General features: G+C 42.9%; 1 protein-coding gene and 1 long non-coding RNA gene across 8 annotated transcripts in view; one reads left to right on the forward strand and one right to left on the reverse strand.

Annotated features, from left to right (window-relative positions):
- Nucleotides 1–27838, forward strand: part of LOC138966381 (uncharacterized) — a 223948-nt gene that overhangs the window by 74391 nt on the left and 121719 nt on the right. The gene's annotated exons all lie outside the window — the stretch shown is intronic.
- The window catches only part of LOC138966365 (axotactin-like), a 146079-nt gene that overhangs the window by 33246 nt on the left and 84995 nt on the right, over nucleotides 1–27838 (reverse strand). For all 6 annotated transcript variants that reach the window (XM_070338568.1, XM_070338570.1, XM_070338567.1 and 3 more), the window contains exons 7-15: nucleotides 23520–23674; nucleotides 12299–12398; nucleotides 11098–11320; nucleotides 9428–9564; nucleotides 7803–7912; nucleotides 6282–6518; nucleotides 2397–2631; nucleotides 1948–2040; nucleotides 732–868 (exon numbers count right to left, since the gene is read on the reverse strand). In XM_070338568.1, the coding sequence (XP_070194669.1) occupies nucleotides 732–868; nucleotides 1948–2040; nucleotides 2397–2631; nucleotides 6282–6518; nucleotides 7803–7912; nucleotides 9428–9564; nucleotides 11098–11320; nucleotides 12299–12398; nucleotides 23520–23674 (1427 nt within the window). The remainder of the gene's footprint in view (nucleotides 1–731; nucleotides 869–1947; nucleotides 2041–2396; nucleotides 2632–6281; nucleotides 6519–7802; nucleotides 7913–9427; nucleotides 9565–11097; nucleotides 11321–12298; nucleotides 12399–23519; nucleotides 23675–27838) is intronic.

Genomic DNA, 27838 nt, shown 5'->3' on the forward strand with positions numbered 1-27838 from the left:
TCCATATTCCCGTTACTATTTTTAGAAGGTCACTGTCCACAACGCTTTCATCCCGGCGAAGCCGGATATTCCCGTTACTATTTTTAGAAGGTCACTGTCCACAACGCTTTCATCCCGGCGAAGCCGGGTATTCCTCTACTTCTTCCCGGCAAAGCCGGGTATTCGGCTCTACTTCTTCCCGGCAAAGCCGGGTATCATTCGGTTCTACTTCTTCCCGGCAAAGCCGGGTACCCGGCGAAGCGGGTATTCATTCTAGTACAAGATAAGAAAACTGTCATACAAGATAAGAAAACAGTCATACAAGATAAGAAAACAGTCATACAAGATAAGAAAACAGTCATACAAGATAAGAAAACAGCCATACAAGATAAGAAAACAGTCATACAAGATAAGAAAACAGTCATACAAGATAAGAAAACAGTCATACAAGACAAAGTATCTCCAAGCACAGTACATTGGAATACCCATTTTAAATCTGAGAAAATCTGGTCTCAAAAAGGAGGGAGTCTTGAAATAGAAATACATTTACAGAGATTATAAACTGAAAATCTCAAAAAGTAAGGTATTAAAATGGGAGAGTTTAAATTCTACAGTTAGTGAAGGGTGAAGAGTGTGTGTTTGTGTGTGTGTGTGTTTGTCTGGATAAGAGAGGTACACAGGATTGATAGAAAAAACTCAACTACTTGCCTAACAGTAGGTTAACAAATGCAAAGAAAAGAAAAGAGACTCACTATGATCACAATTGCATCTCTGCCCTCTGCAGGTACCGTCGTCAGAGTGAGGACAGGTGCAAAAGCCTGACCGTGCAGCTCCCACATAGTCCACCACTTGACCGTTGGCAGCCTTGAACCATGTCTTCTTGCCCAGTCTGTCACAAATAAAGCAATTAAAAATCTGACAAGGCTGAGAAAAAAATTCCCCGACCCTATTATTTTTCCCACACCTATAACCCTTAAATAGTTTTGACCCTTCAAAAAAAAGGGAATTTACTCTTCTCAGACAACCAGGGTACACAGCTCACATGATTTTTGGCGAATAAAAACCCCACATGCCCCAGTGTAAATATTTTATTTTTTCATATTCCTTTTTTTTTTAAAGTAACACTTTTTTTTTTAGCCGAAGAAAAAGCAAATGAGGAGGAGGTGAGGGGATGAAAGAGAAAATCCAACTCAAGAATAGGTTCAGAATGAGAAAGTAAAGAACTCTTCCTTCAGATAGACAGAGAAATGGAGAAAATACGTAGCTATAGGGAACAAGGAAAATGTGATGAAGAGAAAGAAAGAGATAGAAAAAGAGAGAGACACATAGGGAAAGAGAGAGAGAGAGAGACGGAGAAAAACGAAAAAGTCTGCATTTGTGACTTCCACTATTTATAAAAATCAGCAGCATCGTATCTGTCTGAAGCCATCAGTACATGGGCACATCCTTGCATGGCAACCAACAAATTACCATGCTTGTGTATTTCCATAGACCAAATAGCCTGGACCGCCAACTCGTCCCGTGACCCTTCGAGGTTACGACTCTCGACTTTCAGGGGCGCGTCGCGTCCGGTTTGAAAGGCCAGCGATTCGATGACAGTGAAAAGAAAGCACGCTCCAGTTATTTGTGACAATGGGAGGTGACAATGAACTGGATTTTCCAAAACTCCAAACTAAACTTAACAAAACTCATCGAAAAACATGTTCCATATGCACTTTTGCTGAGTTTATTTTAGCATTTTCAGAACTTACCTCGGCAACTTCGTCCATGTTTACAATCGACACCGGATATGACGTCTCCCTTATTTCTGAAAGGCCATGTAAGCGTAGGTTCCTAAATGCGAGAGGCGCTACCTCGTAATAGAGAGAAAGAGCGAAGAGAGAGTTAGTTGGCGGTCCAGGATAAATGGTCTATGGTATTTCTAACACTATTTAGTTGACACAGAAATATCTGATCAAATTAACTTACAGAATAGGTGACTGCTGACATGTGTACTTGAAGAACTGCTCGCAGGATGCTGAAGTGTCCCCCAGCTTCATCAGCTGAACGCGGCTCATCTCCCTGGGTAAATAAAATGAAAAACAGAAACAAATTACTTCAAGCTTTTTCTTTTCAAGACCGTGAAGACATGAAGGCTGTCCTTAATTCAGCCCAAAATGACTTCCCGAAGTCTTTTTACCCAATTGAGGTCAACTTTCCACACCTGCCCCTTGTCCACATGTTTGAGACACATCCCTCTCTAGTGACTGGCATGTTATGTCATGTGGGAAAATTTGACTCATTAAAAGAAAGCGTTCTCACTCTTTCACAACCCATGCAAACACGACAGTTATTTCTGAACATCATCTATAATAACAACCATTCAACGACGGGGTAATTATCAACTCAAACAAAACTTTTTTTTCTCCATGACTCACCTGTAACTCAGGTGGTATCGCCTGTCCTCCAGAAGCCTTCCGCGCACAGGTGTGTTGAGGGCAAAGTTGTGTTCCACCATGGTGGCCCCGTACAGGTGAGCGTCACGCTCGGAGCCCATGGAACACTGCACGTAGGTGGGGTCCTGAGGTCCATCTTCATCCACGTCAATCAGGTACACGCCTGACTGATTGTGTCCCGCTTGGTAGTAGGCGTCGCAGGTTTGGCGATAGCGAGCTGTATGAGAAGGGTGGAGAAAAGAATAAATGTACAGTAAAACCTCTGTTAACACACCCTCCACTTTGAGAATTGAGACTTGCTATATATTAACACTTAATTTTCACAGACATTCCTTTCATCGTGTCATTCCTTCTCTACTAATTTGTTCACAGTTTTGGAGGTCCTAAAATAGAGGTACCACTGTATTTGTAATGATGAATTTGACTGTGCATCAGCAGGGACAGGATTGAATTTGAAGTACAGTGGTACCTGTGTTTTGAGGTGCCTCCCATGTATATCTTAGTCATGTTTAAACAACAAGAATTGTGACAAGACTAGCTTGCATTGTTGTTAGCCAGACCCACTTACATGAACTCTTAAGAGACATTTTTTTGCAAATAATTATTGAATCTGGAGTGTATCAAAATTCTTGTTTAAAAAATTTCTATTGTGGTAGAGTTGAACTAAATTTCTTAGTCCACTTACTAAAGAAAAGGCAAACATTTTCTAATACCCTAAAAGTGTATGTTCTGTGTATGTTACATGGCTAGCAAGACTGTACAAGTGTTCTGGGACATTTAACCAAAGAAAATCATACAAGGGGACAGTACCTTTACAGGCAATCAACAGTTTGTTCCATTAAACAGCCGTCATCATTCTTCATCCCAGCAAATTAAGTGCAGGAATCCATTGCCCCCGACCCGACCCCTCTCAAGTCACATCGTCAAGACCAAAGTCCACAACAATCCCCATTCAACCCCTATTGTAGGAGGATGTCCAAGCTCAACAATACAGTGGAACCGCCCCCCCCCCCCCCCCCCAACCTCATCCCCCATCCCCATATTAAGACCTCAAAAAATCTAAGAAAAGCAGGTCTTAAAAAAGAATTGAGTCTTAAAATGGAGGTCAATTACAGCGGAACCCCCCTTTTACGACCCCCAATTTAAGACTACGCTCCCTTTCAAGACCTTGTTTTTTTCTCTCACATTTTCTGTTCATAAACTCTGTAAATTTACCCCTATTTTAAGACTCCCTCCTTTTTAAGACCTGATTTTCACAGATTTGTCTAGATCTTAAAAGGGGGGTTCCACTGTAACAGAGGATATGAACAGAAAATCTAAAAAAACACAATAAAAAACCACCCACCCAGGGTTTTAAAAGGGGGTAATCAAGTCTTACATTTGGGGATCTTAAAGGGAGGTTCCATTGTAGTGGCCACACTGAGTGAGAGCTGGACACAGGCTGATCAATGGACACAAAACCAGGGAGGAAGGGAAGGGAGATTAATGGTCTGCTGTAGTGTCCGGGGTGTGTGCATGTGCAATCGGAGGGATGGATCGGTGTTTGGACAGGCGGGGCGCGCTCCTGATCTGACCACAGCTTGACCTTGATCGTGCTCGGGGTATCTATTGATCTTCTTGTTAAAGATGCTGTCACTTGGGATTTGGCAGACAAAATCTCTTGATTTCTTGTTAATTATGTACAGTGGTACCTCCCTTTTACGACCTCCAAACATCTGAGAAAATCAGGTCTTAAAAAGGAGGGAGTCTTAAAAAGGAGGTAAATTTACAGAGGCTATGAACAGAAAGTGTGAGAAGATAGGATCTTAAAAGGAGGGAGTGTTAAATTTGGGAGTCTGTAGTATAATTTCAGATTTTCCCCAGGCATCTGTTCATTTCTTGGTTAAACATGCAGTAGCTGAGATTAGTTCATACTGTGTAATCCGTGATTGATCCTGTCAGAGGTATTTATCTATGAATCTCTTCATAAAGCTGATGTCACTCCAGATGATTGCAAATCCTGGTTCAACAAGAGTCTGCAACTATACTGACTTCCTTTAAAAAAAAAGACGCTGGTATTCTGGGATGATTGAGATCTAAACCTGCCACAAGGAATTTTATCTGATCACAACTTGGCATTGCCTAGGAAGACAATTGTAACTTTAAATATCAGCAGAGATGTTTTTTCCAGACAGTCTGATTTTGGATTTGAACACTGCTAGCTGGCACTATGGATGGACATTTCCAAAAACAACAGCATTCATACATCCCTTGTGAAAGATTGCAAAGCAGCTCTTATTTGAATCAGCCAACACTTTTCATGAGTAAAGAAGGAAAATGAGCATGCGCGCTTTTCAGCACTGCAACTGCTAACGGGATTTGCTGAGCTGGCCCCTTTTATACTCTCCCAAAGTCTACACTCAGTGACCGCTGCTGGCTGGCAGCAAGGAAGGGGGTGGGGGTAACAGAGAAGGAAGGTGGGGGTGACTTAGTGCCTGCAACTCTGGGCTAGTACGGCCCTCCCGCTACAGTATTGCATCAACTGCTTTAATTCTTGCATATGTGAAAACATCCATCCAAAGGGTCACAAGACACCATTTCAAGTCCAGTAGTTTATTTAGGAGGCACTCAGGATAACACCTCAGTAACCAAAAAACCTCAAGGCAATTTAGGCAACGCCAGCCTCGTCAGCTATGGCCTCATCCACATCCACATGACAGCAATTGACAACCGTACAGCTTAAATGCTGTCATAGCGGACATATGTTGCAGAATTGCAGGATAAGCACTGTCTTATCCTGTAGCCAGAAGAAACTAGTTATTTGCACTCACCTACTTTCAGTGCCTCAGAATACTATAAATATTCATTAATAACATAGGAGAAGATTCCAAAATATTAACTTTAAATGTTTTAATACAAAAATTACATTATTGCTTATACATTTTTGTATCCCTACACAAGACAGACATTTTCAGGGGCAGGGGAAGACAAGCACACTGGTCACACCAGAGTTATCCTCAACACAGAAGTGTAGACGAAGGAGTAGTGCAGGGGAGATAATCAAAATTTTGATTTAAGGGACTCTCTTTGCAAAGTGACTGCACCACTGGAATAAATGAAAATACATCTCAAGATTTAAACAGTATCATGTACACATGTAAATGTGAACCTCTTACACATATGATATGCTTTCAGTTGCGAGGCTCCCAGCAAGGGTTTGGGGTGGTCCCCTGGCTAAAATAATATCTGATCCAAGCCAGCCTAAAATGCCACTTGCACCTATTGATTTTTTGTCATATGCTGGGTCACTTTGGTTTGAAATTAAAGCAGGTGACCAGGGCATAGAGCTTCTTTGGTATAGTAAAAGATACTGTCTGTAGCGGATCACAGCTGTGACTTTAGTGGAATGGATTGGAGGTATGCATAACTTTCCACCGGTCACAGCTTAACATTGTCTGAACTAAAGAAGATCTGCCCTGCTCGTTTACCTATAGCTGCCCTACAATCTCAGTCATTCCGCATACACAATCCTGAAGATGAAAAACACGTAAATACAGTTGAACCCCCCTTTTAAGACTCCCCAATTTAAGACACCCTCCCTCTTAAGGCCCTCGCTCTTTTCTTAGATAAGATATTCTCTTCATAGTCATTGTAATTTTGCCCCATTTTCAGACTCTCCTTCTTAAGATCTGACTTTGTCAGAATTTTGGAGGTCATAAAAGGGGGGGGGGGGGTTCCACTGTATACATAACTACCCTACAATCTCAGTGAGCCTGCATAAACAACCCTGTAGATAAAAAAAAAACCATGTAAATCCCACAAAAAACTAATCAAAACCATCTATCCACACTCATTCTTCTCATCCACATTCCAAACATGGACACTCACGGAAATGGCAAGCTTTTCCCTCGTAAGCGTCGCCCTGGCATTCACACTGGATGCCATCCCAGTCGGACAGACACCTGCTGTCGTGTTCACAGATGTTGTCAAGGCTGCAGTAGTCAATGAGATAACAGCCGTCTAGCTGAAGACCAATGGCCGACCTGGATTCAACCACTGTGATCGGATCCAACTTCTGGCCCTCGATCACGATCTGGTCCATGCAGCCCACGAATCCTTCTGATTCTGTAAAAATAAAATTTGGGTAAAAAAGAGCAGCTTTATCAGACAGAAAATGCTCCCAAGCCTTGGTCTTTATATATTCATTGAAGCATACTTTTTTGATCTGACGCATACGTCTGATCCCTGACCGGACGACCATCCATTAGTTTTGACATGTACAAGGTCTTCTGACCATCAATTTCTTTTTAGCAAGCGGACAAAGTCAGAACATTTGAACCTATACATACTTTCAATCCAGGTCCAACTGAACTTTTGTCCTTTGAGACTGGGAACAACACTGAAAAAGCATGAGTTGTACTTATATTGTACTTGTATGTATTACATCATGTGCGATCTTTATCACGCTTTCTCGATGAAACAATGCCACCTTCCTAGCCTACATCTCGGAAGAAAAACAGACTGTGCTGATAAAATTGAAGAGCAAATCACATACTTAAAAGTCACTGACTACCCTAACTCGAACAGATCAATTTGGTTAAGATTAGTTGTGACAAGTTAGCTCAAAAGGACTCACATTACGGAGCACTCTACAATCAAGACTGATTGCAATTTTTTTCTGCGTCACACACATACTTAAGATGGTCCTTAATTGAGCCCGAAGTCGACTTCACGAAGTCTTTTAATGCAAACTCAATCAATCAATCAATCAATCAATATGAGGCTTATATCGCGCGTATTCCGTGGGTACAGGTCTAAGCTCAGGGATTTATTTATTTTTTTAATATTTTTATTCAAGGCGCAGGGATTTATTTATGCCGTGTGAGATGGAATTTTTTTTACACAATACATCACGCATTCACATCGGCCAGCAGATCGCAGCCATTTCGGCGCATATCCTACTTTTCACGGCCTATTATTCCAAGTCACACGGGTATTTTGGTGGACATTTTCATCTATGCCTATACAATTTTGCCAGGAAAGACCCTTTTGTCAATCGTGGGATCTTTAACGTGCACACCCCAATGTAGTGTACACGAAGGGACCTCGGTTTTTCGTCTCATCCGAAAGACTAGCACTTGAACCCACCACCTAGGTTAGGAAAGGGGGGAGAAAATTGCTAACGCCCTGACCCAGGGTCGAACTCGCAACCTCTCGCTTCCGAGCGCAAGTGCGTTACCACTCGGCCACCCAGTCCACTCTCAGTGCTTAAGCTTCATGCGGCCAGCTTCGCGAAGTATACTTCGCGTCGTCCACTTCGCCCAGTTAAGGACAGGCTTAAGAACACTTCTATGGGGAAAAGGAAGCTCTAAGAAACATGAATTGGAAAGTAGTTAATGCAACGCTTACGTTTGTAACCACGCAGTCCATAGCCCAGAAGGATCTGCCCCTTGTGGCCGAGTGGTTTCTCATACTTTCGTGTGCTTTTGGATACAGCGTCCACTGTCAGCTTGGCTTGTCTGCAAGATATGAAGGCAATAAAACAATATGAACACATCCCAAAAGCTTTTTATTCAAAATTAAGACCAGGGAATTCAGTGCTGCTGCAATTATGTTTTATATGCACGACAAAGTATTTGACAAAATTGCATGTTGCAGGTCAGTTCAGTTTATATTTCCTTTGTGCTGAACCAGGTTCTAATCCATTAGCGAAAGTGTCCCAAAACCGCAGGTTAATTTTCTCATGAAAGGAATATTTTACCAAAGATCAATGGGCTGTGCTTGATGTTTCACTGAGAGATAATACTGGGTAGTCTGTCACCAGAGAGCACTCATAATTACACTGATTTTTTTGTATGAGCAATAAAAAAAAAGATCAATTATTTTACTCCTCTTTGAAGCTGATTGCTCCTATGTACACAGAAAGCTAGATTGGGTAGCACTTAGCTGATGCACTTAGGTCTTCCACATTATGTTATAGAACCCACACACTATCTTTGGCAAGAGGGGCCTGGTACATGTAGCTGAATGAGCGCTTCTGGGGTGATAACGCGAGACAACTCCTGTGATCTTGCCGCGAGGTTCCGCCTGTTACCATTGTCTTTTTACCGTATAAAATGCACGACTTACACACGAACTGTTACCAAAGCGACATGCTATTTGGGACCAATGCACGTTTTTTTCCTTTCTCGTGTGATCTTGCCGCGAGGTTCCGCCTGTTACCAGCCGAAAGAAAGAAGGGGCATAACCTCAGCAGAACCGCCCATTGGTAGAGCACTGGACTTGTGATCCTAGGGTCACAGATTCGAATCCCGGTCAGGACAGGCACAGGACAAATTTATGTGCAAACTCAGAGATGGTACCCGTGTCCCACCCCTGTGTCACCACATTGGCACGTAATAAAGACCGCTGTCCTTCTATATATAAATACGACTTGTGTCTGTCTGTGTGTCTGTGCGCGATGCGCGGCCAAGGTTCTCGATGGATCTGTTTCAAATTTGGTGATCATAAATTATTCAGGTACACCCTGGACACAACCTGGTCGATGAGATATTTCAACACGTGCTCTCAGCGCGCAGCGCTGTGCGCGCTGAACCGATTTTTTGTGTGTGTGTCTGGATCCACTACTAGTAACTCTTCCTTATCTTCTCCAGTGTTTTCAGCCGCGATTATCTCCCTTCCTCCGTGTGGCGTCAATCCATATTCCCGTTACTACGTTATTATTTTTAGAAGGTCACTGCACGTTACTATTTTTAGAAGGTCTCCAGTGTTTTGCGTGTTTATCTCCTTGGTCCCAGGCGCAGCCTGGTATTCGGCTCTACTTCTTCCCGGCGAAGCCGGTACCCGGCGAAGCGGGTAATCATCTAGTCTGTCATAAACGCGAGTGGCTGATTACACCTACACTCGCACACACCTGGGTAGCGCGGCTCTTGTTGCTGCTAGCTTTCAACGGGCAGGAAAAGACATGAATTTTCCAGCAATGGGATAATAAAGAAAGTCATGGAAATGAAATGAAAATGGCGATGTTTTCTCACCTGTCCCTGAGCTCAATGTGCATGGTGTGCCACACTTGGTCGTTGACAATTGTAGGGAGGGTGATATTTTCTGTCAGGTCCTCATTGCGATACGATGGCATGAACATCAGCATGGGGTGACCCTTCATGACCCACACCTGTTACAGATTCATTGCATCAGAACTTGATGAGCAGAGCAATGAACTACAGTGGAAACTCCCTTTTAAGACCTCCAAAAATCTGTGAAAATCAGGTCTTGAAAAGGAGGGCGTCTTAAAATGGGGGTAAATTGACAGAGGTTTTGAACAGGAAATCTGAGAAAACAGGGTCTTAAAAGGGAGGGAGTCTTAAATTGGGGGTTCCACTGTAGTAGAAATGGATTGAAACTGCGGATGAGTTATAAGATAAAGTTGAAAGGATTAAATCCTCATCAGGATAAATATATTTACAAGTGGACATCCAGACCTGTTTACCCCCATAAGTGTTTTGGAGTAATGCTCAGCCCCAAAAATAGTAATCCTGGCACAAAAATAGTAATCATCCAGCATTCGTCGCCAATTACAATGCACAACTGTGTCTGCGAATCGCAATCATGCACATATATCCATCATTCACAAACAAAACACATCAGTCAGTTTTTGTAGTCATCATAATTTCAAAGAAGATCACATCAAAAGCACATGCATCACTGATTCTTTTTCTTTTGCTCGTAGTAGGCCTTTTTCAGTGTGTCAAGCGCTTCTCTACTGTACTTGCGCTTGCCGAATGAGTGAGGGCGAGACTTCACCACTAGAATAAGGCTCTCCAGCGTCTCATCAGACAGACATGATCTCTGGTCAGTCCTGTGCTTTTTCACCCCATTTTGCCATTGAAAAAACCAATTCCAAACATGTGAATTGATAAAAAAAAGAATAAAAAAATATAAAAATAAATTTTTACATTTTTTTTATTTATGAAAATCGTAGTCTTGACACTGATAGCGGAATGGCGTATTTTTTGCAGAAAATCGTAATAAATTACGCCAAAATCGTAAGGGTAAACAGGTCTGGGACATCAATTAATTTGATTAACTATTTATGACATCAGTCACATGCTCCCTCGATCAGCATGGCAACACTCACTATACAGAGTACTTGACTTTGTTGCCTGGTAATTTATACATATTGCTTTAAAAGGCATGCAGTCCATATATAGCTACACAAAAGTATATGGTACAAACGCGCACACACAATCATGAAGTACACACACCCATAAATGCATCAGTGAGCAGACAACAAAAACAAACGCCTAAAACACACACACATACTGTAACACACACACACACACACACACACACACACACCAGGGCCGGACCAAATGAGTTGTACGGGGGGGTTCCTCCTTTTTTTGGGGGGCAAATCAGCGAAGTGGCGCGCGAACTAGGGGGGTCCGGGGGCATGCTCCCCCGGAAAATGTTTGAAAAACAGTTAAAATCTGTGCAATCTGGTGCATTCTGGGCCTTGTTTTGAGGGTTAAGAGCAGCATTGTTTTGGTGCTAAAACTAGTAAAAGTCAAAGCAAGGTACATGCTTTTTCCAGGGGTGGGGTTCCGGAACCCCTGGAACCCCCCCTGAGTCCGGCCCTGCACACACACACACACACACACACACACAAAACAATGGAACAATATCTCAACAAAAACACACTACTAACCTCAATCAAACCATTATCCCGACCGCCCCCTTCTCGTCTGGACAGTAGTTCTAAGTAGAACAGGATGCCGTCTTCTCGCACAGTTCGGAACTGAAAGTCGACAGTCAAGTTTTCTCCCGTTGCGCCCAGACTCCAACGAAGCATAGACGCTGAGTTTGGGAACGAGATTGGAATGTCTTGAACAGGACTGCAGCCAAACGTAGGGCTTTCTCCGCCATGGTACCTGAAATACAAACGCATAGCAAGTATTACTTACCTTGCATATATTGCTTGCTTTCTAATCAAACTTTTCAAAGAATCTTTGTAATCAGCTTCTAAGATTGAAAATATTTAGCAAACTTCAATGTTTATTTCACTCATTGAAAATCATAAATTTACTGCGTTTGTGCTGGAGTTCGATTCGATTGAACATTTTGGCTTCAATGACAATATTATTTTTCATTCTCACTGCTTTTCATCACTTTCACTGTAAGTTTAAAAAGTTTATTGTAGTCTCATTTCTATTCATAAAAAGGGGTCTCAGTACTGTGTGTTTACTATTAGTAACATGACTGCAATCAATGCACGGGGTGTGCACGTTAAAGATCCCACGATTGACAAAAGGGTCTTTCCTGGCAAAATTGGTTGAGCATAGATAAAAAATGTCCACCAAAATACCCGTGTGACTTGGAATAATAGGCCATAAAAAGTAGGATATGCGCCGAAATGGCTGCGATCTGCTGGTCGATGTGAATGCGTGATGTATTGTGTAAAAAAATTCCATCTCACACTGCATAAATAGATCCCTGCGCCCTGAGTCCGAGTCTGGAGATACGCGCGCAATATAAGACTTCATATAACATAACAATGCACTCATCAATCCCTTCAGTAGACGATGTTTGGAAATAATTCTGTAGGGTTGGTATGGGTTGTGAAAGAGTGAATATAATAGGTACCCTTGTACCCTTGATTTTTTTTTTTGGGGGGGAACAAATAAATCAACACGTGCTCCTTGTCCACGTGTTTCAGACACACCCCTCGTTAGTGATTGGCCCGTGGAATGTTTGTGACCTCACAAACGCAAGGCACTCTTTCACAACCCATTCAAACCTGACAGAGTTATTTTTGGAATTCGTCCATTGACCTGTCTTATATTTCTCTTCAAAAGATCAGCAGCAGCTGACCAAGCGCAGCAGCTGACCAAGCCATTCTCAATACGTACGTGCAGATATTGGTGTCACTGGAAAGCTCGTACAGCAGAGAATAGTCGTTGTAGTAGACATTTTTCATGCATCCCACTAAGTTTCTGGTCACAGGCAGACCTGCACAACACAGTAAAATGCAGCAATGTAAAACATAGAAAGACACTGTCCATCTGGAAATTGTTCTTAAAAACATATGACTACACTCAAATGAAGGTTGATGATGACTTAAACTTAAAGATACATTCTTTCCCACGTAAACTATTATCTGCACCATGAAAGATCTGTTTTTCTTCTTCTTCTTCTTCGTTCGTGGGCTGAAACTCCCACGTACACTCGTGTTTTTTGCACGAGTGGAATTTTACGTGTATGACCGTTTTTTACCCCGCCATTTAGGCAGCCATACGCCGTTTTCGGAGGAAGCATGCTGGGTATTTTCGTGTTTCTATAACCCACCGAACTCTGACATGGATTACAGGATCTTTTTCGTGCGCACTTGGTCTTGTGCTTGCGTGTACACACGGGGGTGTTGGGACACCGAGGAGGGTGCACACAAAGTTGACTCTGAGAAATAAATCTCTCGCCGAACGTGGGGACGAACTCACGCTGACAGCGGCCAACTGGATACAAATCCAGCGCGCTACCGACTGAGCTACATCCCCGCCCGAAAGATCTGTTTGAACTTTGACATGGGGAAGGAGCATCCCTGCACTTGGACACATACCAACCAGCAACAGCTTGTCCCCTTTCTGTGCAGTGTAGGCGTTTTTATGAATTCATTTTGCAGATTGACATAGGTGTCATTTACAAGATATATTTAACCAAAAAACAAAACAAAAATTAATACCCTGAATCAAAAAACAAGAACCTACCTTTCTTGTTTTTTTATTCTGAATTTTGGAACGTTGGCAGTCTCTTTGTTTTTGGATTTATTTAATTAATACTCTGCACAGAAAGCGGCCTGGCTGCGGATTTATGGTATATTTTCCAAGTGTAAGTGTGCCCATGCAATGCCTGGTCAGATCAGTCAGTGTTTATTCACATTGTTCACTGACAATGGAAGAATAATACCTTTTGATGATTGAGTAGCAGGTAATGATTCTGATGAATAATTTTTGCTGTCTAGATGGTATTACGTAGAAGACAAAAAATTGCATTGTTATACAACCGAAGAATCAGTTCCTGTTTAATTTGGAATAATCTTCAAAAAAAACCAATGCTACTTAGTTTCATCGATTTTTACACATCTCGGATAGTATGTGGCCCAAGAAAGCCACATACCACCCTATTCCAAAAATCTAATAAGTAAAAAAACCACATATAAGTAAGACAATATTCTAAAAGCTTTGAAAGAAAGGATTCACATTCCCTCTACCAAGGGAAACAACTCTGTCCCAGGAATGCATCCGTGCATGGGAGACAATTCACTTGTTCCTTTGTGTGCTAGTAACACCATAATAACCAAGATTAAGAACCATCCATAAGATGGTCCGATCAAAAACTACACATAAACTAATATATCAATTAGTTTTGGTAAAAAGACGTGCTCACTCCGTAGACAGCAAGAGACTGTATCTAGTCAGCAAATGCTATCATCACACTTGTATACACTTGCATGAAAAGTGTCAACCATTTTTTTTTTAATATGACAAGATGGTGCTGGTTTGATGCCCTACTACTAAAGAATGCACTGGGTTGACTTTTTCAAAACTTTAAACATCATAAATCACACAAAAATATCAAAATCTGGCAGTATCCAAACAATGATGTGCCCCTCTTACTCAAGGGGGAGAACTCAGTTTGGGCCGCTTTTTGTGTGCTCTACTACAGTTCTCCTCAGAACATATTTACAGGATAATACAACATACAATGCTGAACCTATGATGTAAGACGGACCCGGACATAAGAAAACAATCCTCCATGTTACAAAAAACAATCCTCCATGACCCCTTCATATATAAACCGAATTTTGGTTACATTTTCAAAGTTGTTTGACAGATGTACCACTGTATACAAATTACATTTGACTGTTAGAAGGCATCATTGCATAAATCCCATGAATATGAAAGAAGTGGCACACAAGGCATTTCACCATTTGTCTTAAAGAATCCTGTTGACATAAGCTCAAGGGTTTATGTGCAACCAACTATGACAAGATAAAGACAGATGCTGCAGACACCATTCAACTGTTCTTTTCACAGGTGTGAAAATAGAATTAAGCCCCAACATCTGTTGCTGTTTTATTTACTGACACAGCTTTGTACATGCAGGGGATGCAATAGCAGGTAATATGGATCAATAACAGCAGGTGCGCATTGCGCTGCAGTTAAAAAGAATTCTCATGCAGGCTTTAGACACTGACATACCAGCTGTTCTCTTTTGGAGTGAAATTCACATGTACGGCTTATCAATGTCAAAACACCAGCATAATTAAGTTAAAAACATGTCAAATCAAATATGTTTTTGGTTGTGAAAGTGTTAGGCATTGAAATATAATTATGTCTTTTCTTTCAAAAGAGAGACAAAGAAGTGACTCTATATATATATATATATAGAGGGTTTTGTATCAAAAACTTGATGAGAAACTGACTCAGAACTGTTATTTTTTCTGGTTTAAAAACTTCGGTACAAAATTTGCAACTTTTGGCCATTAAACAGCCAAAAACATCGTTTCCCTTAACTTTTCACTACTGATGTTTTGACAATTTATGAATTGTAAATCAAACGTATTATCAGTGTATCGTTTTCGCGGCAGAAGAAAGACCGAGAGAAAAATAATTGATTCACAGCCAAGAATCGGATGAAAACAAGGTTGTAAAGCAGTCAAGCATTATCAATTTCCCTGGGGCAGTGTGGATATTGCTCAGCCTCTTCCGGCCATTCTCGTGGGCAATGGATAGTGTGATAGCCATCAAGATTTATTTTCTGCATCACGATTGCCGCAATCTCCTCTAGTGTTTGCCCCTGTGCACAAGCACATACAGATACACAGACATGGCAATTAACACACTGACACAGAATACCAGACATTAACTGTGAGGCAATGAACACACACACACACACACACACACATGCAGACCCCCCCCCCAACACCCAACCACACTAACACCCACCCACATTCTCAGTCTCAGAGTATGCATACACAGAAAAACGGTGACATGCTGTCTCACCCCTCCCTCTCTCCCCCAAACACACACGCACGTTCTGGCACACACACACACACACACACACACAAACACACACACACACTGACACTCACACGCGCATGTAACACACACACACACACAAACTCACATGTAACACACACACACACTCGCATGTAACACACACACACACACACACGCACGGAACACACACACACAACTCTATTGATCCGGCTAATGGAACAAAAGCGAATGTTGCCAGGGAACAAAAGGCAGCTGAGCTTGAAGCTACAGGAAGTAAACAACATTAATGCAACACGCAACTCAGCCAAAAATTATCCAACAAACCGTTTCATCTCGTGTGGCCATGAGGAAGTTATGGCTAATGTTTTACGGCTTGTCAAACAGGAACTGACTGGATTCCTTATCTGACTCCGTCAGGAAATTATCACATAACGTTTTTCTGCTGTCTACTGATTTGCATGAAGAGAGAGAGAGAGAGAGAGAGAGAGAGAGACCCAATGCCACTTTCAGTTTGGGGCCCATATTGTTTAAGCAACTATATCCCTGCAAATGTCAACTGAGTGAGACAGCAAAGGAAGGTTTTGAGACAGACCTAAAATAACAAGTTGAAATTCATAAATAAAGTGCTGTCTAAAAAGCAATAGTTTTCAAATAATTCAAAAAATGACCAAGCACCAAAAAAATCGATCAGCATAACATCCACTGCGAGCATACTACTGACAAGAACATTCATCACAAATAGTCACAAGGCACCTCAGTCCAATGCTTCCATCCTCTACACTTATCGTTCCCTGTGCAGACATGCCACGCTCCAACTGCCCAATTACTGTCTCCCCAGACACTTGTTTGAAGAGAGTGGCCTTGACAATTGATTAGCGGATTCTGTGGACACCGGTTCTGCACCTCCATCGGTCTGTTCGTATCTGTTCTTATCACCCTGCCCCTAATTCCTCTCTCGAGTGCCAAGGGGAGCCACCGGGAAAATTGTCTTCCTTCTCCTCAGCAAGCGGGAGTTTTGTTTCGTTAGATTCCTGTTCTGGGTGGGGGTTCTGATCGGGAGAATATTTTGCTGCTAGCTTCTTTGTTATTAACATTTAACACGCATTTACCACAATCCTCTGTCTGACTGTTGATACATATCTGTCTCCCTATAGGTCTCTTTCTGGTGCTGGCATTATTAGCCTGCAGTCAGTCAGTGGCGACTGATTCTTCTTGTATTTTCTGACACTGAATTGCAGGTTTGGTTGACATTCTTTGTCTCTGTCTTTCTCTCTCTCTGTCTTTCTCTCTCTCCATCTCCGTCCCAACAAAATTGAAGAGTCTCTATGTGGCTGACATCCCCCCCCCCCCCCCCCCCCCAAGAATTGTTATTATCTGTTTTGCATCGCCCTTAACCACTGCACCATTCCCTCCCCAGCACTCTGGTTGAGTACCAAAAGCTACAGTGAGGCGAAGCAAAAATAGCAGTTGGCCTGTCTGACCCCCCAGAGGAAGACGGCAGAGTGAATGGACTCTCAGTACCGGACGCCTCCGAGTCACGATAGGACTATTGGGCTGGGCCGCCTATATGAATTTGAAGCAATCAGGCCCATCAGTATGCAGCAACATCACAGTCGCTGTACAGCTCTTTTCACCAGTGTCCTGAATGCGACATCATTGGAACATGTACAGTAATACGAACTGAACTGTCTGACCCTGTTCCTCCATTAGGCCAAAAAAAAAAAAATAGGTGTGGTTACGGTAACATAGCCAAAAAAAATAGGGTAGGTAGGTAGGTAATCACTTTTTTTTTTTTAAACTTTTTTTTTCTAATGTGTACAAATTAAACCTACTTGACAGGGAAATAAGTGTGCGACACGGGCGCTTTCGCTTTCATTGCGTTTTTTGCACTCGTTTTTTTTGTTTTTTTGTTTTGTTGACAAATGTAATAAAAAGTTATAGGATCGGCCCCTAAAAATAGGGTAGGTCGGGTTACCGTAACCACACCTATTTTTTTTTTAGGCCTTAGAAGGAAGACGGCGGGCAGAGTGAATGAACTCTACTGGACTGCGCCGCGCCTCACGATAGGCGAGACTTTTGGCCGGGTTGGGCGGCCTGTGTATTTGAAGCAATCAGGCCTATATGCAGTAATAACACAATCAATCAATATGAGGCTTATATCGCGCGTATTCCGTGGGTACAGTTCTAAGCGCAGGGATTTATTTTTTTATTTATTTTATTTTTTTTATTTTATGCAATTTATATCGCGCACATATTCAAGGCGCAGGGATTTATTTATGCCGTGTGAGATGGAATGTTTTTACACAATACATCACGCATTCACATCGGCCAGCAGATCGCAGCCATTTCGGCGCATATCCTACTTTTCACGGCCTATTATTCCAAGTCACACGGGTATTTTGGTGGACATTTTTATCTATGCCTATACAATTTTGCCAGGAAAGACCCTTTTGTCAATCGTGGGATCTTTAACGTGCACACCCCAATGTAGTGTATACGAAGAGACCTCGGTTTTTCGTCTCATCCGAAAGACTAGCACTTGAACCCACCACCTAGGTTAGGAAAGGGGGGAGAAAATTGCTAACGCCCTGACCCAGGGTCGAACTCGCAACCTCTCGCTTCCGAGCGCAAGTGCGTTACCACTCGGCCACCACAGTCGCTGTACCGCTCTTTTCTACAGTGTCCTGAATGCGACAGCATTGGAGCATGTACAGTAATACGAACTGGACACTCTGACCCGGCGTAGCCCAGGAACACTTGTCAGCCTCTACCGATATATACGCCTGCCAGGACCTTTAAGTGGACTACCGTAAAGCCAGTCAAGAGGCAGTGTCTGCAGTATTCACGACAAATAGAATCCACAAATCACACATTTTCCCCAGAGAGAAAGCAACCCGAATGTCCACGTGACGAGGGTAACCTGGCAGAACACTCTATAAACCTTATCCTTAATATTGCAGAGCTATGAAAGTTGATCTGTTTGTCCTCAGCCTGAATTGAACTCACCAGCAGTGACCCCTAGAGGACCGTTTTGCACCTTCAGCATCACCTTTTTACGCTCACAACCACTGCATTACCCATCCCCACTGGCTGGGAGTAAACACGGTTAAATTGTAGTGGCATGATAAAGAAGAAACAACACTTGATCTGAAAGTCTGGCCTCAATGCGAATTGACCTTGCAATGGTGACCCCCTAGAGGCAGCTCGTTTCGCATAATTATCTTTTTCTATATACCCTCATACCCAGCGCAAAGCGCCTCCATGAAAGTAATGATGAAGCGCTTCCGCAGTGGCGTGAAGAAGAAATAAGACCCGAGTTGATCTGTCTGGCCTCAGTGTGAACTGACCTTACGGTCTTTGCGGTGACCTCTAGAGGGACTCGGACGTTTGGCACCATTCACATATTTTTTTGTTTATGTATAAGCTCAAAACAAGAGCAAAACGCCTCCATAGAAGTAAGGATAATGCGCTTCCGCAGTGGCGTGACTGAAGAAGAAATAAGACTGAGTTGATTTGTCTGGCCTCAGTGTGAACTGACCTTACCAGCGGTGACCTCTAGAGGGACGTTTTGCACCATTCACATTTTTATCATTATGTATAAGCTCATAACAACAGCAAAACGCCTCCATAGAAGTAATGATGAAGCGCTTCCGCAGTGGCGTGACTGAAGAAGAAATAAGACTGAGTTGATCTGTCTATCCTCAGTGTGAACTGACCTTGCCAGCGATGACCTCTAGAGGGACGTTTCGCACCATCACCTTTTTATATATAAGCTCATAACAACAGCAAAACGCCCTCAGAAGAGCGCTTCCGCCGTGGCGTGAAAAGATTAATAAAGACTGAATTGATCTGTCTAGCCTGAGTGTGAACTTACCTTGGCAACGGTGACCTCAAGAGGGACGTTTTGCACCATTCACATTTGTATGTATAAGTTCATAACAACAGCTAAACGCCTTTATACGCAGAAGTGAAAATAAAGCGCTTCCGCCGTGGTGTGAAGAATATGAGTTGATGGTTCTGTTTTGAATCAGTGTGAACTGACCTTGCCAGCGATGACCTCTAGAGGGACGTTTCGCACCATTACCTTTTTATGTATATGATTATAACCACCGCATAACGCCCTCATAGAAGTAAAGATGAAGCGCCCGACGCGCAGAAAGGGTCAAACGATCGATCATAAAAGTCGTGTGTGCATTTTGGGGCTTTTGGAGGGACGATTTCGAGTTTGAATCCGTTCTTGCACATGCTCCAATGCGTGTAACATACAATCTTGCACACGTTTGCTTTAGTAGTGGCAAAGAAGGAAAGCGTGTGACATTACCACATGTATAACGATGTGTTTGCGGTCTGATAAACAAAGGGAAGTAAGCGCTCTAAATGAATACGACATGTGTAATAGAGTAAGTAAGAGTTATTCGGAACCAGTGTCCTGGCACCTGAGAGAACACCAAGCATTGAAAGGAACAAGCGACTTCCATCCTCAAAATGATGTGTATGGTCCCCCAGAATACAAAGAGAGAAGTATGTTCTTGCATCACCAGCTCTGGTTCAAGACCATTACGCCAACCCTTGCTACAACGCCAGTGTAGACATAACTCATCAGTGACATGAAGAGGAAACGGGAGTTGGCCCGCCTGACACTACTCCGGAATAATGACCATGGTGTCCCTGTGGTCAATCCTTGGCACCGCTGGACATTAATATCTCCTTGACACATTTGCTTCTGATGACCGCTTCTCTGCTGATATCCTGTTGTGGCTTATCGGGTGTTTGTCATGTTATTGTCTATACTGTCAAACACGGCCCGGAGGGCGATCCAGGGCTGGGGGATCTGAGTGTTGCAAGACTGCATATCCTTTCTTTAATCGGAATTTCTGTCAGTTTTCAGAACAAGTGACAAAAAGATTAATCCCCGTAGAGAAATAAAGTATGACTGTGAGCCATTTCTTATCAAGCATGCATCTGTGGTTCTCAATACAAGTGAGGAAAAGAGTGAGCCCCTTACAGAAATAATAATAACGGTCATAATAAAGAACAAGAGTTCAGTGATCATTTGTGGTATTAGTGCTTGCAGACTGGCTGATAAGGACTCAGAATGCACAGACTCGCGGACAGACTGACTCACAAAAGCACAGACAAACAGAAAGACAGACATGGAAACACGCACGCAGGGATGTACGTGATCTACGCACGTACGCACGAACGAAAGCACACACGCACATGGACGCGCGCACGCACACACACACACACCCACATACACACACGCACGGACGCATGCATGCATGCATGCACGCACGCACGCGCACACACACGCATGCACGCACACACGCACACACACACACACACACACACACACACACTTAGCCCAATAAACAGACTCGATCGATTTACGTCATCAGTCTATCAACCTTGAAATGCACACAACTAGACAACATCTACCTGTTTATCTGCTCTGCACCCAGGAACAGCTGGAGCCAAACAAATACACAGAACAAGATAGCCATCGACATTTGATTATGAAAGGAATACATACAGAAATGCGCACGCAGCGGGCACTCTGCTAGTGCACCGAAGTGCATTACTTTCCGCAAACTGCGACACAACAAAACCATTAACTTTCAGTGTTTAGGATGCTCTACCACTGAGACTGTGCAACAGCCTTGCGGATTTCTTACATCAATTCTCCATCAAGAAGCAGTAGATGGTTGTTTGTGCCAACTACCCCTGATGGAGAAAAAAACCTCACTCACGAAGCGAAAAAGGTGTTCCCACGAAACCGGGCACTCAAGCACAACGTTCAATGCTAACGAATAACAAGTCGCGTAAGGCGAAATAACAACATCAAGCTGTCGAACTCACAGAATGAAACTGAACGCACTGCTTTTTTCAACAAGACCACATACTCGTAGTTTCGTCAGTCCACCGCTCGTGGCAAAGGCAGTGAAATCGACAAGCCATGCAAAATAGTGCGGTAGTGGCCGCGCTGAGCAGGATAACACGCTTTTCTGTATGTCTATTCTTTTTTAGCTTTCTGAGTTTGTTTTTAATCCAAACATACCATATCTATATGTTTTTGGAATCAGGGACTGACAAGGAATAAGATGAAATTGTTTTGTTAAATCGATTTCGGAAAATTAATTTTTAATCATAATTTTCATATTTTTAATTTTCAGAGCTTGTTTGTAATCCAAATATAACATATGTATTATGTTTTTCGAATCAGAAAATGACAAAGAATAAGACGAAATTATTTTTGGATCGTTTAAAAATATTTTTTTTAATTACAAGTTTCCGATTTTTAATGACCAAACTTATTCATTAGTTTTTAAGCCACCAAGCTGAAATGCAATACAAAGTCCGGCCTTCGTCGAAGATTGCTTGGCCAAAATTTCAATCAATTTGATTGAAAAATGAGGGTGTGACAGTGCCGCCTCAACTTTTACAAAAAGCCGGATTATACGAAAAATTTATCGAAAAAATGAAAAAAAACGTCCGGGGATATCATTCCCAGGAACTCTCATGTGAAATTTCATAAAGATCGGTCCAGTAGTTTAGTCTGAATCGCTCTACACACACACACACGCACAGACAGACAGACACACACACACACACACATACACCACGACCCTCGTCTCGATTCCCCCTCTTATGTTAAAACATTTAGTCAAAACTTGACTAAATGTAAAAAAAAAATAGGAAAGCGTCGAAGCATTAAAGTCGACATTGTAAGTGCCGAAGCCATTTTCACTGAGGAAGAGGGGGGGGGGGGGAGGGGGGGGTGGGTGGGTGGTGGGCTAGGAATACCAAAAGGCTTGATCAATAGATGTACTACCCCCCCCCCCCCCCTTCCGCCCGCCCCAAGGACCTCACACTAAGATTAACAGAACCTTCAGCGCTAATGAACAGAATACAGGAGTGCGTCGAAGCATTATGTTCATTCCTTGTGGACGACGAAGCCATTTTAGGGCAAAAATCGCCAGCGGTACCGGAGGCGTGTCCCTAATGCAATGGAGGCGTGATCAATGGATCAATAAAATGTCCAAATAGCCAAATGAAGCTCTGGCGTTGGTCTTTGCTGGGATTAACTGCCCACGGCAGTTTACAGCCATAATGGGGCCATTCTTCGAACCATGTGGGTTCATAGGCAGGTTCAAAGCTTCTGAACTGATGTTCTGTTTATTTTATTTTATCATTTGATAACCAAAGGTTTTAACATGTTGGATAAGGGGCGGGGATATAGCTCAGTCGGTAGCGCGCTGGATTTATATCCAGTTGGCCGCTGTCAGCGTGAGTTCGTCCCCACGTTCGGCGAGATATTTATTTCTCAGAGTCAACTTTGTGTGCAGACTCTCCTCGGTGTCCGAACACCCCCGTGTGTACACGCAAGCACAAGACCAAGTGCGCACGAAAAAATCCTGTAATCCATGTCAGAGTTCGGTGGGTTATAGAAACACGAAAATACCCAGCATGTTTCCCCCGAAAGCGGTGTATGGCTGCCTAAATGGCGGGGTAAAAACGGTCATACACGTAAAATTCCACTCGTGCAAAAAACACGTAGTGTACGTGGGAGTTTCAGCCCACGAACGCAGAAGAAGAAGAACATGTTGGATATATGTGGTACTTCTCTACTATGTGCTTTGGACAAATTGGCGGAAATATTTAGTTTTGATGATCTTCTACTTATTGGCCCGAACCTGATCCTATTGTGAACTGTGTCAATCCGACCATTTAGTTATCCAAGCAAAAGAATATCCTAGAGATACACACTTGTCCCCCTCCATCATCTCTTCACTACAACCCCCAACAAAACCACCACCACCACCACCAGCCTTTTACACCCCCCACCCCCCACCCCAAGGCTCAGTTATGATCTTCTACAAACGGACAAAACTAACACAACACACACATTTACTCCACAAATGCGTTTCTTTACACGCAAAAACACCAACACAGACAGACAGACAGACACATGAAGAAACACACACACACACACACACACACACACACACACACACACACACACACACACACACACACACACACACTCACTCTTTCTCTCTCCATTCCCACATACCTCTTGTAACCACGAAGTTGTCTCCACCACCAATGTAGGCCAGAGGGTCCAGACTGAGGAAGTAGTCGCTGTTCTTGACCGTTCTACTCGTCACGTCTCCATCCAAATGTACGTCGATATTCCGTTTGTTGTGCACTATCGTCAGGTTATGCCATCTGAAACAACCATCAGAAGACAGGTCCATGAAAAATTGATCCCAAAAAATATTTTCTCCCGAAAACACTCTCTACTGAAGTGGTTTTTGCTAGTAGAACTATGTAATATGGAAGGTACACTTTTTTTTACAATACGGTCTACAATTTCTTGAAAAGAAAAGCTGAACGTTTTTTCCCCCTTTTAAATAGTAAACGGCCAAAAACAAAGCAGTCCACACACAAAAATGATATGTATTTCACAAGAACCCGGGGTGTTTTTAATTTCTACTTTTTGTCAACACTTTTAACGGCGTAAGACCCCGTGCCGCAACTCCCGAGACTTGTTTTCAACCCATTCCGAGAACAAGAGCTGTACATCGTCAACAGGTTAAAACAGACAACTTAAATCATCGGGCAAATTATGCTGCTTCTCCCTTTTTGACCCCTCAGATACACTCTTGAAAGTCACTCTTGGTCATCCCCGCGGAGGTCTTTGGGCCTTCCCGCGGTTGTCTCTCGTCAAAGCTCGACAGACTGTCAATGTCCCAATCGGTGAGGTCAACCGGGCTGACCTTGTCAAGCCGTTTTAGAGATTGCTGCAAGTGCCCGGCTCAGACGTGCGCTGATGCCAGTCGGTGTAACAGGCTTTACTTGGAATGTGTCCAGGCACGGGACCAGGGCCTTGCTCTGTATTGTGTGGGCCAGACGAAGCAATGAAAAATATCGACCTATGTACAGGTTCTTTTCGTCGCGACTGCATTGTGTTTTTAATCAAGAAAACTGCGTCTGTTCGGGGTGTCTGCGGTGTTACAGAACCGTTTGGGCGATACTGCAATTACTTACATTGTTTGTTCAATGTACGCTTCTGCAACAGCAAGAATACTTCTTGCACCCCATCCCTCTTTTCTCTCTCCCCCCCCCCCCCCCTCTCGTGTTGTTTGGGTGAAGGGGGAAGAAGATATATATATATATGGACATGGGATTTTCTTGCCTTTATAAAGTACGTAAGTCAACTTTCAATTCGCGAAAAACACAGTGCCAAGTTAAAGCATTCATGACTTCAGCTGCATGTATGCGACCAGTTTCACCACAGAACTTTAGAACACATTTATGAACAACATATTGCCTGCTAATCTTATAGGCGTACACGATCACGTTCACCGCAACATATTCTTCCAGGCTTTTACAAGGAATAAGAACATTCTTTCTCTTGAGCACATATACAAAATCAAAAGCTTGGCTGCATTCTGTGCAGAGTGGGATTATGTTGCAGAATTATTTAGCAAATTGACCAAGGTGTCACGTGCAAAATTGAATTCGATAACTTGTTGTTGTTGTTCTTCTTCGTTCATAGGCTGAAACTACCACGTTCATTCATGTTTTTGCACGAATGGCTTTTTACCTGTATGACCGTTTTTACCCCGCCAGTCAGGCAGCCATACGCCGCTTTCGGCCGGGGGAGAATTCGACAACCAAATTCCCACTCTGAAGAGGGACCAGTCAAGCTGTTGATATGTGGCATGTGTTCAAGTTGAAAGATGGTTTTTCACGTGTAAAAACCTGAACAGATCTGTGATGGTGAACATGATCCCATACACGAGAGAAGAAATGTACCTTTATTTCAGGCCAACGCTGATGACGATAAAACATGTCACAGAACACTGTTCAGTGCAAATCGCCTTCAACGCTCCCCTGTGTCTCTCTGTGTGTCTCTCTCACTCTCTCTCTCTCTCACACACACACACACACACACACACACACACACACACACACACACACACACACACACACACACACACACACACACACAAACACACACTCTCTCTCTCACACTCCTTTATCTCTCCTTTAAATTATCCATCGACCTCAATAAAAAGTCCCTCCTTCCCTCCAGGCGCTGCAATAAGATGCCAAGATCTAATGTCACTGGCCTCACGTGCAATTTGCACAGATGAGACATTAATCAATGATCCACTACTCTTCTTCTTGACAGTGCAGTTGAAGCCCTCTTTTAAAGACCTCGTTACATGTAAGAAACTCAGGTCTGTAAAATAGTATGAACAAGGCGGCAGTCTTGATATGGAAGTACATTTTACCGAGCTCATGAACAGAACATATGCAAAAGTGTAGGTCTTTAAAGCGGAGAGGGGGGAGGGGGAGAGGGGTCCACTGTAGTTGCAGACTCAACTACATATAAATCATGCGTCTTTCCCACGGAAGCCTTAATCCGTTTGACTTGACACCCGAGAGCTAAAAAGCAGGGTTCATTTACGTCATTGATCCCGCCCAGGAAGCCAGTGGATAGGCGAGCACGCAGAAGAATACCTGAATCCTAGTAATTCTTGATTGTCAGATTTGTGCAAATGCTGAAGTGAGATAGCAGCTGCTGTCAAAGTGATCTGTATTTCCGGTTGCTTGGCATTCTTCTTTTTGGTTTAAAAAAAAGTCAGGCTCGTACATCACTCTGTTACTGTTGTTGTTGATGTTGATGCTGTTGTCGTTGTTGTAGCTGCTGCAGTTGCTGCTGCTATTCTTGTTGTTATTGGTAAAATGGAACTGCTTTTCCGTCTGATTTTATTTTATTTTGATTCCGATTCTTAATATTTTTCCCGTAACTTGTCAAAAGGCATTCCATGACCTATATCCACGGCAATTTAAAATACAGATACGTAGATAAACGTAACACCAAGGGGCGTTGAAGTCCCCAGACACTTACCCAAAATCTTCTATTTTCAGCTGAATGTTTACTACTTTACGATAATGTATAGCATCTACACAGGAAGCTGAATGTCTGGAATAGTCTATTATTGCCAGTGCTACCCGGATGTGCCACTTTTGTCCAAACAAAGTTTGTATGTGTCTTCAGTGGTACGTAGTATTCAACGATCCAGGTGACGACTGTTGACAAGAATGCTCAACATTTATGGACATAATTCAAAAGAAACAAGAAATTCCTCCGAGGTAGGAAAAACACCCCCGTCAAAGGGAAATAACCTTCTCAGTTGGTGGCAGTGACTGAGTGAGAATGGTTATTTCCCTTTGACCATTAAGATGTCCCTCTATAAGTCCTTGTATAATTTTAATCCACCAATAACTCCCTAACCGTGTGTTTGACTGGTCCCAATTTTTGTAAGGACCGTCTCAGGAATGTATAGAACCTGTTCACCAAGTTTGGTGACGATCGGTCCGTTCATTCTTGAGATCTATATGCGAACACAAACAAACAAACAAACAAACACATCGACCGAAACCTATACACACCCCTATACCGGGGGTGTAATGAGTCTTTACTGTGAGTCGTGTGAAAGCGCATGCAGCGTAATGCCAAATTTAGACAAAGTCTACTTCACGAAGCTGGAAGCATGAACCTTTGGCACTGAATTTTTGGTAAACAGACATCTTTCTTTCTTTATTTGGTGTTTAACGTCGTTTTAAACCACGAAGGTTATATCGCGACGGGGAAAGGGGGAAGATGGGATAGAGCCAATTGTCAATTGTTTCTTGTTCACAAAAGCACTAATCAAAAATTTGCTCCAGGGGCTTGCAACGTAGTACAATATATTACCTTACTGGGAGAATGCAAGTTTCCAGTACAAAGGACTTAACATTTCTTACATACTGCTTGACTAAAATCTTAAATTGACTATATTCTATACAAGAAACACTTAACAAGGGTAAAAAGAGAAACAGAATCCGTTAGTCGCCTCTTACGACATGCTGGGGAGCATCGGGTAAATTCTTCCCCCTATCCCGCGGGGGGGAAGTAAACAGACATAGCAAAATTCAAGTTGGCGAAGTGGACTTCGGGCTCAATTAAGGACAGCGTTTTGACTAATGCCTCCTGGCGCGCGAAACTAATCCATTCTCATCTGATCTACCTCGGCCTCGACGTGGTCTGTAAGACTCAGCTAACCTCGAGTCCACGACCCCAATTAACAGCCTGTCGGAGTGACCAAGTCCACCACGTACCTACCAGCTCTCGGTTGTCACCGTAAACATAACCAGGCATGTCACACTGTTCTACTAATTACTTTACAGGAGACTGCGACAGTCTCCATGGTTGCCCTAGCTACAAGAACAGAGAATGAAGGATTTTCTCCGGCCGTAGGGGTAATCAACTCAGTGACGGTTCGGAAAGACGCTAAAAGACACACTGATTAACGTAAGAAATAAATTTCCTGCGCA

The sequence above is a fragment of the Littorina saxatilis genome, linkage group LG5 (assembly GCF_037325665.1).
Source record: "Littorina saxatilis isolate snail1 linkage group LG5, US_GU_Lsax_2.0, whole genome shotgun sequence".
In the NCBI taxonomy this organism is placed as follows: domain Eukaryota; kingdom Metazoa; phylum Mollusca; class Gastropoda; order Littorinimorpha; family Littorinidae; genus Littorina; species Littorina saxatilis.